General features: G+C 41.6%; 1 protein-coding gene across 9 annotated transcripts in view; it reads left to right on the forward strand.

Moving 5' to 3' along the window:
• abi1 (abl interactor 1) overlaps window positions 1-10,569 on the forward strand; it is a 51,277-nt gene extending 40,708 nt beyond the window's left edge. For 5 of the 9 annotated variants that reach the window (XM_012964550.3, XM_012964554.3, XM_012964551.3 and 2 more), the window contains 2 exons: window positions 5,061-5,246; window positions 6,518-10,569. In XM_012964550.3, the coding sequence (XP_012820004.1) occupies window positions 5,061-5,246; window positions 6,518-6,693 (362 nt within the window). In that variant the 3' untranslated portion in view covers window positions 6,694-10,569. 9 annotated transcript variants of the gene reach the window in all.
• The last annotated feature ends 235 nt before the right edge of the window (window positions 10,570-10,804 follow it).

Consider the following 10,804-nt stretch of genomic DNA (forward strand, 5'->3'; position numbering starts at 1 on the left):
TCAAAGATATATAAATGTGTGTAAAATGTATGTTTTCCCCCCTTCAGTCAGTGACACAAGTAATTGCATAGTGTTCACTGGAGAACTGTAAAACAAACTTATTGTATTCACATTAAAAAGACCAACTGCAAATTGTATTACAGTACACTGGCTGCATTATACTACTTACAGTAGCCTTGGCCTTCAATAAAGTAGTTATTTTGCACTGTTATGAAATGCTCACACAATTGTCTGTTTAAATGGGTGTGTAAATCACTGCATCTAAGTCTGTTGGTACTACACGTTGCATGTTATAAATAAAAGTTTACCCTTAAAGGTCCATTAATACAAATAAAATGGCTCCATATACATAAAATGGTTGTTGTGGGTCTGACAGACCATCAAGGGGTGTATATATAATTATCTTCTGGTGTTTGATTATTTTATATGGCGGCAACAAGTTCCACCCTGCTTACAGCCCCAAAGCCTAAATCTCCAGGCATTTGTATAAAGTAAATGGAACCATTTTTTTTGTTGGTCGCCCTTTAAAGGGATGGTCACAGCAGTTTCTGGCCTTACGCACCACAAGACCTGTCTGCCTCCTTTGTTTTTTGAATGCAGATTTTATGATGAAATGACAATATGGCTTGAATGGACATTTGCAGATCTACTGAGATAACTAGAATTGCCATGCATTAAAGGAGAACTAGAAGTTCTGAACCATATTAGATCATTTATATGCTATTAAGTGTCCAGCCATACAAATTTATTCAGCTGCTTTATAATTAGAAGTTGATATTACCCAGTTGCATCTTTTACTTTGAGCCACCTTGTGTGATCAGCTGACAGGAAATAACGCAGCTTCTAGATGTTACAGGAAGATGTGTGGGATTAAAAAAATAAAATACAACTCCAAACAATGTCCATACACTGGCTGCTGTACTAGCATGAATGTGTGCCCTTGGTTTGTGTGTAAGCAGTGCCTCACAAGAGCCAGAGGGATGGACTTTAGAACAGGTATGGGACCTGTTATCCAGAATGCTCAGGACCTGAGGTTTTCCGGATAAGAGATCTTTCCGTAATTTGGATCTCCATAACTTAAGTCTGAAAAAAATCAGTCAAATATTGAATAAACCCAATAAGAGTGTTCTTGGGATCAAGTACAAGGTACTGTTTTATTACAGAGAAAAGGAAATCATTTTTAAAAATTAGAATTATTTGCTTATAAAGGTGTCTATGGGAGATGACCCTTCTGTAATTTGGAACTTTCTGGATAACGGTTTTCCGGATAAGGGATCCCATACCTGTACTTCAAATGGCAGTTTTTCAAAGTAAAGCTTACCAATAATTATATTGAAATGATCCAAAATGGAGGCAGTCTGGTCCCAACCGGTTAAGTCTCGTACTGGTGTTTTGATTTTTTTTTTTTTTTTTCTTTTATTGACACACGTTAAAATAATAAATAGAAAAAAAAACAAATACAGAAGTATTGTAGAAATGACACCTATATTGGCTAACAATAAAGATACATTGCAAGCTTTCAGAGCTCCGAGGCCCCTTCGTCAGGCAAAATACAAATGAATTACTTTTGTATTTGTGTTTTTTATTGATTATTTTTGCTACTGGCTAACACGGTACTACAGTTTTTGTTTTGCGATTGACACACATGTTGTAACTGTTCTGCTTTTGGTCCCTGTAACTGACTGCCGCTTGTTGTCTTTCTTTTCCTGTTACCTCTGCAATGTGGTGTTGCTGCTTCCAGTTTCTATCGCTTCTCCCCCTCCCCCCATGCCTCAATTGACTCCACAGATCCCTCTCACAGGCTTCGTGGCCAGGGTGCAGGAAAACAGTAAGTCCTTTCACACTGCTGAGGATCACCAAGCCTCACTCTGTCTGCATGGCTAGCAAGATGGCTGCCAAGGGGCGCTTAGCCAGTGGGTTTGGGGGGGTGGTGGTGATTGGCGCTAGATCGTTCTCCTAAACAAAAGGTGGTACATTTACAGTACTCAGTGCATGTTCTATGTGTGTATGCCAGCTATTATAAAAAGCAGGGTACTCATAGCCGCAAGAAATACTATGCAACTGCATGTTCCTTGTGAGTTTTAGGGCATATCTCAGTTACTGGTCAGGTAAGTGCAAATGCTTCTTATATAGAGGACGACATTTTGGGATGCTCAGTATAGATTAGGATTTCTCGAAATCCCTTTTTTTTCCCTTTTCTGCACCCTGCAGTATTTTGACTTATGACTTTCCCCCCCCCCCTCAGGTTTTTGTGGTTTATTAACAACAAAACCTGAGGATAAATTTTTCGCCTCTCCTGCTAATATTCAGTAGGAAGCAATACAAATGTGGAGCCCTCTTTTTGCAGGAAATAGTGAGATATACTTCCTTTCTCTCCCCCATAGCTGACACTCCACAGGAAGCAGTAAGTGGGAATCCCTTACCCAGCAGCCTATCCCCAGTATATCTGTAGTGGCAATAATCTCTAAGTAATATGTTTCGAGCCGTACTGGGTGTTAAGTGATAGGTCAGTTACCCAATATGGAACATGTTCTTGGGCCTAATTATATTAAAACAGTCATGTCTTACAGATAAACGTGTAAAGCACTTTGGTACAATAGCAAAGCCTTTAAATGGGCATATCCAGAGGTTAGGAGTAAAAACTCTGGCATAGAGGCCTCACTTTTTGGCCCCTGTGCTCGTCAGGAAGGGAGAGACATGGAACTGTGTGTCTGTGTGTGTCCCACTGTATATTTAGTCCTGTACCTCTGTTTCTGGTTATCTGTCTGCTAATATTTGTCTGCCTTTTGAATGAGCAACAGTTCTCAAATTCTTTGTGGTGCCTCAGACCTAGGATATGCACAGCTTCCAGCGCTGGAGAAATCTGTTGAGTGTATCTACACCGTGCTACAGTATTCCCATGATTTACACCAGGGGTGGCCAAAAGGTCGATCGTTGTCCACCTGTCGATCCCCCATGGATTTCTGGTGGACCGCGTCGAAACCGGGAAATGTGGTAGCGCGGCGCATTTATTGGGAATGCGTGCGTGCGTACGTACATGGGGATGACTCAAAAGTCGATCGTCGGGGGGAAAAAGTCTGGGCACCCCTGATTTACACTTTTGCTGTATAATAGAGCCATAATGTAGAGCTATTACAATGCCATCTGCTGGACATACACTACAGTGACAGTACAGCTCCCTATCTTCTTTTCTGCCCTGTGCTACTGTCACTTACCTAAGCTTAGGGACTGACTCACAATATACAGCATATATTCAATATATAATTAACAGAAGGTTTAAAAAAAAAAAGAAAAAAAAAAAAAAAGGCTTCATTTACAACAATTCCTAAGTTTAGCTTCTTAAGAGCAGTCCAAAAGCACACTGAGCATGGGCAGTGTCACTGACATTCAAAAGTTGGCTAACCAGATCAATGATATGCAACTTCTGTGAAGGGCTGGATCATTACTGTTATAGGACTGCCAAACCTCTGGGCTGGTACAGTAAGTTCTGGGAATAAAGTACAGCATTGCTAGCCATATCATTTTTATAATTTAACCTTATTTGACCTTGTATCTAACAAAAAGTAAAATCATTTAAAAAAAAAACAAAAAAAAAACTACTAATTCAAAATGAAGACCAATGCAAATTGTCTCAGAACAGCACTCTGTACATTATACTAAAAGTTAACTCAAAGGTGAAGAACCCCTTTAACATAAATAGGGTATAGAAGAATGTACACTACTTCTTGTGTATGTAGTTGCCGGGGAGCTGTCAAATGGTTTAGCCGTAGGAGTGGGGCTTTGGCATTACCAAGATGCTGGCATTGCTGCAGGGTATATAGTGTGTATATATGTATATATGCCCAATGGATAACATTAAAATGCGTGCTAAAGCTTTGAGGCATGAGAAGATGCTTGTGTACTGTGGCTGATGCATGAATCCTCTAATGCATGTGTCTGTACCCTCTTTTTGTGGATGGGAATAGTTTTAACCCCTTCATCTTGAAGTCTGTATTACCCTAGGACAGTGCTGTCCAACTGGCGGCCCGCGACCCCCATCTGTGTGGCCCCCTACCTGTCTGAATGCTTTGATAGATTACCTTTGTGTAAAATTTAAATGGTATCAGTACTGTGATTACTTGGCCCCCTGCATTGTTCACACCTCAGATTCAGGCTGTAATCCCTCTGCATTGTTTAAATATGTAATCCCCTGTGTTGTTCACACCTTTAAATGCCTACGTTGTTCACCCTCTGCTTGTTCACACCTCAGGCTCAGACTGTAATCACTCACATTGTTCACCTATTCACACCTCAAACAGCTGTAGAAACCCACAAAAAACCCTGCACACTATAAAAAGAATATATACTAAGGTGGTACTGCAATTAATAAGTTTTTTAATATATAGTCATTGTGCAGACTGTAGGAGCAGTGCCAGCATTGTGTCACTGTATGCTGCCTGTGTGTGCCATACTCTGCCTGCCCTATGCTGCCTGTGTGTGCCATACTCTGCTTGCCCTATGCTGCCTGTGTGTGCCATACACACAAGCGGAGTATGGCACACACAGGCAGGGTAGGGCAGGCAGAGTATGGCACACACAGGCAGCATAGGTGTGGCAGAGTATGGCACACACAGGCAGGGTAGGGAAGGCAGAGTATGGCACACACAGGCATGGTAGGGCAGGCACAATATGGCGCACACAGGCAGCATAGGGTAGGCAGAGTATGGCACACACAGGCAGGCTGGGGCAGGCAGAGTATGGCAGGTTTTTGTTGTACTACCGCCATTAATATGGGTATGGTCATGCAATAAAATGGGTGTGATTTCAAGTGGGTGTGGTTTAAAAGGGGGAGTGGTCAAACCAGCTGGAAAAATTCTGGCCCTCGATACCACAGAAGTTGGACAGCACTGCCCTAGGAGATCAATGACTCAAGTCCTAAAGGGCTTTGCTGTGGCCTTTCAGAACTTGTTATAAGTCATGCAGATGACACTCATTTAGGAGTGAAAGGGTTAAAACAATTCAGCCAATGCCATAGCATGATCCTAATCCTGGCTGGCCGGTTTATTTTTTTTCCCTCCTAGTTGCGGACAGTCCAACACCACCACCACCTCCACCTCCTGATGAGATCCCCATGTTCGATGATTCTCCTCCTCCACCTCCGCCACCTCCAGTTGATTATGAAGAAGAAGAAGCTGCAGTGGTGCAGTACAATGATCCCTACGCCGACGGAGACCCTATTTGGGCACCCAAGTCCTATCTTGAGAAAGGTGATTTGCTAGTTTAATACTCACACACGCTAAATAAAACACACATATATAAGTAATATGTATCTATATATTTATCATCTGTGAGTATTTATTATATTTGGGTTTTTTTTTTTACATGAGTGCCTTTATGTTGAATTCACCCTGTGCGCACTATTTAGGGAACAGGGCAGATAAGATTTGTTTTCTGCTGAAAGGAGGTCAGTCAGTCAGAGCTGACTCAAGTTGTTGGCTTTATAGAGTTCTAGTAGTACTGCCATTATACTGTGGCTTAAAACAGTATAGGTGGGGAAAAAAGAAAATTCTAATGGTAACTTGTGTAAATAAAATGCCAGTTTTGTAGCAATATTTGGGGAAGGACAATAACAAATGAAAACAGAGACCATTTTATATTAGAAAATAGGTATCGGTCAGCCATAGTTGGCTTAGTCTAGGACATCAAATACATATGTTCCCCAAGTTTCACCCTAACTGACCTTGAAGCTGGGCTTTTATTTGTATTCAGCAGAGTAAATGGTCGCTCTTCCCAGTTTCCGTCCTAAGGGTGCTGTGCGTGGGCAGACTTAAGATGCCGATTTGGGCCCTTCAGAAGGCAGCTTAAAATCGGCTGATAGCATTTGGCAGGTTTGATTTTCCCATAGGATCAAGAACCGCATTTCCTCTCAGTCCTCTCCCCCACTGCCTGTATCCCCATCGATCCAGTTATTTGGCCCTAATTTGTCATGCAGTACGGGGAAGAGCTCTCACTTCTAGCCTAAGGCTATGTGCCAATGGGAGAAGCATGTGGTGCTGTTCTATTGATTTATATAGGAATGTGTTATAGGCATAATAGTGCAGGGGAAGTACGCTGTGCAAACCAGTGATCCCCAACCAGTGGCTCGGGGGCAACATGTTGTTCCCCAACCCCTTGGATGTTACTCGGTGACAGCAAGTTTTGGTTGAATAAAAACAAGATTTACTGCCAAATAAAGCCCCCGTAAGCTGACATTGTGCATAGAGGCTGCCTAATAGCCAATCTTAGCCCTTATTTGGCACCTCCATGAAGTTTTATGGTGCTTGTGTTGCTCTCCAAGTCTTTTTACATTTGACTGTGGCTCACAAGTAAGAAAGGTTTGGGACACCTGCCATTAACCATAACCATGTACTTTTCTGTATTGGTAATAGAACTGTTGTGATTATGCTTTACCCAAGCAATGACTGTGCACTTCAGCATCTAGTCATACCCCTCACTGCTGCTCACCACCAACCTAACCCCTGTTCCCTTTCTTTTCCAGTTGTTGCCATTTATGACTATTCAAAAGACAAAGAAGACGAGCTGTCATTTATGGAGGGAGCCATTATTTACGTTATAAAGAAGAATGACGACGGCTGGTATGAAGGGGTCTCCAACGGAGTAACCGGCCTCTTCCCTGGCAATTACGTAGAAACAGTCATGCACTATGCAGATTAAAACTCACATTTAAAAGGGTTTTTTTGGTTTCCTTGAGAGAACTGTCAGTTTCTTATCAAGTCTAAAACTGGTTTTAAATCCATTTTAAGAGGTAAACGTCTTTGTACGTTGATCTTGTATTTAACTCGTTTGGTGCCAGGGCTTCGCTCTACCACCAAAAGGGTTTTGACCTTGATACATGTGTGGTATGGTAGAATGTCTTACATCCATAAGCCTCAAGCGACCAATTTGGTTTCCGGACCTACCGACAGCTACTCAAGTTGCCCATGCTTTTGTATTTCTCCTTCCACATTGTTGATCAGATGACCAACCTAAATACACCACAGGGATTTTAGGGCGTCATGTTGAATCACTCACCAGTTCATCTTGTGCCATTCCCTTCCTTTCTTTCTGTGCAGCATGGCAACTAACACTACGTTAGGCAAACATTAACAAGCGGACTGTAAGTCGATGCTGCGGCTGGTCGTATTGCCTTCTTATTAGATAATGGCTCATTTTTAATATGAAACTTATTTGTTTAAAGCATGCATACAAAATTTTATGTACTGAAATAATTTTTTTTTTTTTTAAATCCACAATGCTTCCAGTTTATTGTACCGTATGCCATGAGTACTCACACATTCTATAAGGTTTTGTCCAGTCTCTTGAAGTGTCCATCGGTGGATCCATTGTCGTAATATGTATATTTTTTTGTATTCCTGATTTTGTTTTCTTTTTAATTACGCTGTCTCCAGAGCAGCCATATTGGATTTCCCCCATAACATAATCCTGATTTATGCCCCTGAAAAGCTACGGCTTTGACTAAGACCAGTGAGGGAAGAATCCAAATTTTTTCCAAGCCACGATCCTTTCAAAATAAGAAAGAGAACTGTCCCCATAAAGGGGACATGGTGTCAAGAACAAGTATTTGCAGTGGCATTATACACCTCTTGAACAGAAAGGCTGTGCCTTTGAATGTTACATTTCCATGTTGCTTTAATGAAATGTCCCCTAAAACCTTCTACTTCCTGCTGGCTGCTTTCCCAGGCTGTTTAAGGGAGCCAGCAACACACAGGGCTTAGAATGCCAGCCAATTCCCATCTTGCTGTTTTTGGTATAGGAGACCCCACGGCTCATTTCTAACATAGATATGGATCAGAGAGGAACTCAAATTAAAGTGTAATGTTTAAAGATAACAATTATCTTTAGCCCAAACGTAAAACAGGTGCCATATATTATTTATCCCTGGCTATGTGATGAGGGTGATTAAAAAAATATGCTTTGTCCCCTTTAAGATTGTAATAGAGTAGTAATACTCACCTTTTCCCCCCCCACATTTAACCACAGGGGAGCCTGGTAAATCTATCTGTGGCAGAACAAGTTATTTTTATTACTTTAATAAAGTATATTTTGCACCTTTTAACATTACAACATTTAGATATTTGCTCATTTATCTCATGCGAACTGCTGTTCTGTAGCTGGAGTGATGTAATGTATGTGGTTGGAAATAATGAGGTGCTACTTCAGCACCAAGGGACCCACAGAGACAGTGTTTGCTGGCTGCATCAGCCCTGGTCCTGGAGCCGTCCCTGACCCACAGACAGAGGGACACTGCGATACAAAGCCACACTCGGTTTCACTTTAGCACAAAGATTACAGTCTGTTAAAGGGCAACGTTGACGTTCAAGCCTACAAGCAGTGCAGGTTTTAAATAACTTAAGGGTTATGGCACACAGGGTTGTATTGCTCTTCATTCATTCCAATGGGAATCACTTGGGTTATGGCACACTCTTGGACAAATTGTTTGGAATGACCCCCAGGCAGTTCTCATAGGAAAGAATTGGGGCCATTCCAAGCATTTTGAAGTAATGGGGTGAGGGGAATTCCAAGCTTGGTGGGCAGGCAACAAAACACTTTGGCAACAAGCCGAGCACAACCACCCTGTGTGCCATTACCCTTATAGAAATATAAAATCTGGGGCATAATCACACATTTACAAAACTACTAGCCCTTTTTCTTATGGAAGGTGTAGATAGTGAATCTTTGATAATGGATCCAGGGGCCAATTCCTTTACACTTTCATTTACACAAGGAACAGACACACAGTGCTTTTTGAAACATTCCTATGTATTTGTGAAAAAGCCACAGGCCAGCATGCAATATCGCACACAACTGGGCACGTGCCAACATTACAGACTTTTATTTTAATCCAAACCCACAGGGCCAATATTATCTTAAGACCAAAATGTTTTTTTTTTTTACAAAGGGAGCTGTTCTGAAACTCATTTGGCACATGATATCAGCTAATCCCCTATCACACTCTGCCTCAAAACCTTTTTTACACGCTTGTTTTTGTATAAGCAGCAGCCTCTCCCCGCCGCCATTACTAAACAGATCCATGTTGCACTGAAGTGTTACGCTGCAAACCTGGGAAACTGTACCATGACCTATGGCAGATTCCGATGCCCCAATAAAGTATTACAGAAGTTATTAAATGGCGTTTCATTCTCTATAAATCATGGTTAGAATGATGTGCTAATGATAGACATATAGGGAATTCTGACCAATCACGGCAGTACCGCAATCAGGGTTGGACTGGTGTGTGGGGCTGCTACCCTATCCCAGGGGGCCCCTGCTGCCTTCTAATGGTACCAGCTATATCCCCAACTGTTGCTGTGTCCCCCAGTTGTTATGTGCTGCCTCCTAATGGTACCAGCAATACCCCCCCATTTTTGCTGCATCCCCCAATCTGATGATAAGAGAAAATATCTGTAGAAGTAGAAAAAAATTGTTGTTGATCTGCTTACAAAAAAAAATGTAATCACAATAATATAAACAATATTTTTACGCAACCTAGTTATTTAGTGAAGGGGAACTTCCATTAAACTACTGCTTAGTGCAGCTGGTCCAGGAGCTTAGCCCCAGGCCCCTTGTGTATGGGAGTCCCTCTCTTAACAGCCTGACAGCCTAAATATAGAATACTGCAGTGTGTGTCTATTTGTTGTAGAAAAATTAGCTACCTTTCTAAGCAGAGCAACATCAGCAGACTTCGGAAATTTTCTCCCATCAGGTTGGTCATAAGGACTTGCCAGCAGGTGGCGATGTTGATATCTATATTGAAAAAAGTCATTCTCTGGCAAACTGTCCTTTTTCCCTTTTACAAATGAGCCCCATGGTGGAGCTTAGAATGATACTATTAAATATGCATTAAGTTCTCCCATCTGCAGTTTCTTAGTTAGAGGATCCCTGCCAGGCCTGCAGTCACTCAAAACCCTTCCTGTATCAGGTACTATCTGTCCCAGTGCTGCTACGTCGCTGTCTTGGGATGGAGTACTGTCGCTGAGCCACTTGGTACTTGACAGCGTCAGGATGGCCCAATACTCCTAATAAGGTACAATGTGAAACCTTATGCATAAAGGATTCACTGAAGAAGCATCAGTATAATCACCATGCCCTGTCCTACCAGCTCTCCCATTTACACTTCCAACTGATATCTGCTGGTATGGGACAATGGTCACGTAACCAGGAAGCAGCTGAAAGAAATTTTTTTTTTTGCTTTTCTGGGGCAACATTGCTTTTTGGGATTAACAACACCTTTAACACAGAGGTCTTTGTATCATAAAAAGTAAGGTTTTTAAAAGAATAAATGACCCTGGCAGCCAGGGTCAAACAAGTTTTTTTGTCTAAGAAAGCCAGTCGGCAATCGAGAGAATTTGAAGAGACAGTAGTGAAAGTTCCCCTTTAATCAGTGTTACCCACTTCACTATGCTTTCTTTTTGTAATGACACAAAGTGACACCTCTCACATACCGGTTTCTATACTTGGCAATTCTTTTCATGTGTATATAACTTGTTCCAGTTCTATGTACAGTCTTTTATAATAAACCATTCTCCTAAAGAACGAGGTGGCAGTCTTTTTAGAATAAAACAAAGGATAAAGCACTTAATTAAAAAAAAAAAAAAAGTATATATATTTTAATGATTGTACCTTTGGCAACACATCCAGGCAAATACATTTCCACAGTATTGGACAGAGTGGGGGTTACTTGCAAGGCGGCCTCTGCAGTCTCTCCTCCATGTAAACACTGCCAGCCCTATTGCTATAGAGTTTATTCCCTAAATTGGCAGCAGGA

Source organism: Xenopus tropicalis, chromosome 6, assembly GCF_000004195.4.
Source record: "Xenopus tropicalis strain Nigerian chromosome 6, UCB_Xtro_10.0, whole genome shotgun sequence".
Classification (NCBI taxonomy): Eukaryota; Metazoa; Chordata; class Amphibia; order Anura; family Pipidae; genus Xenopus; species Xenopus tropicalis.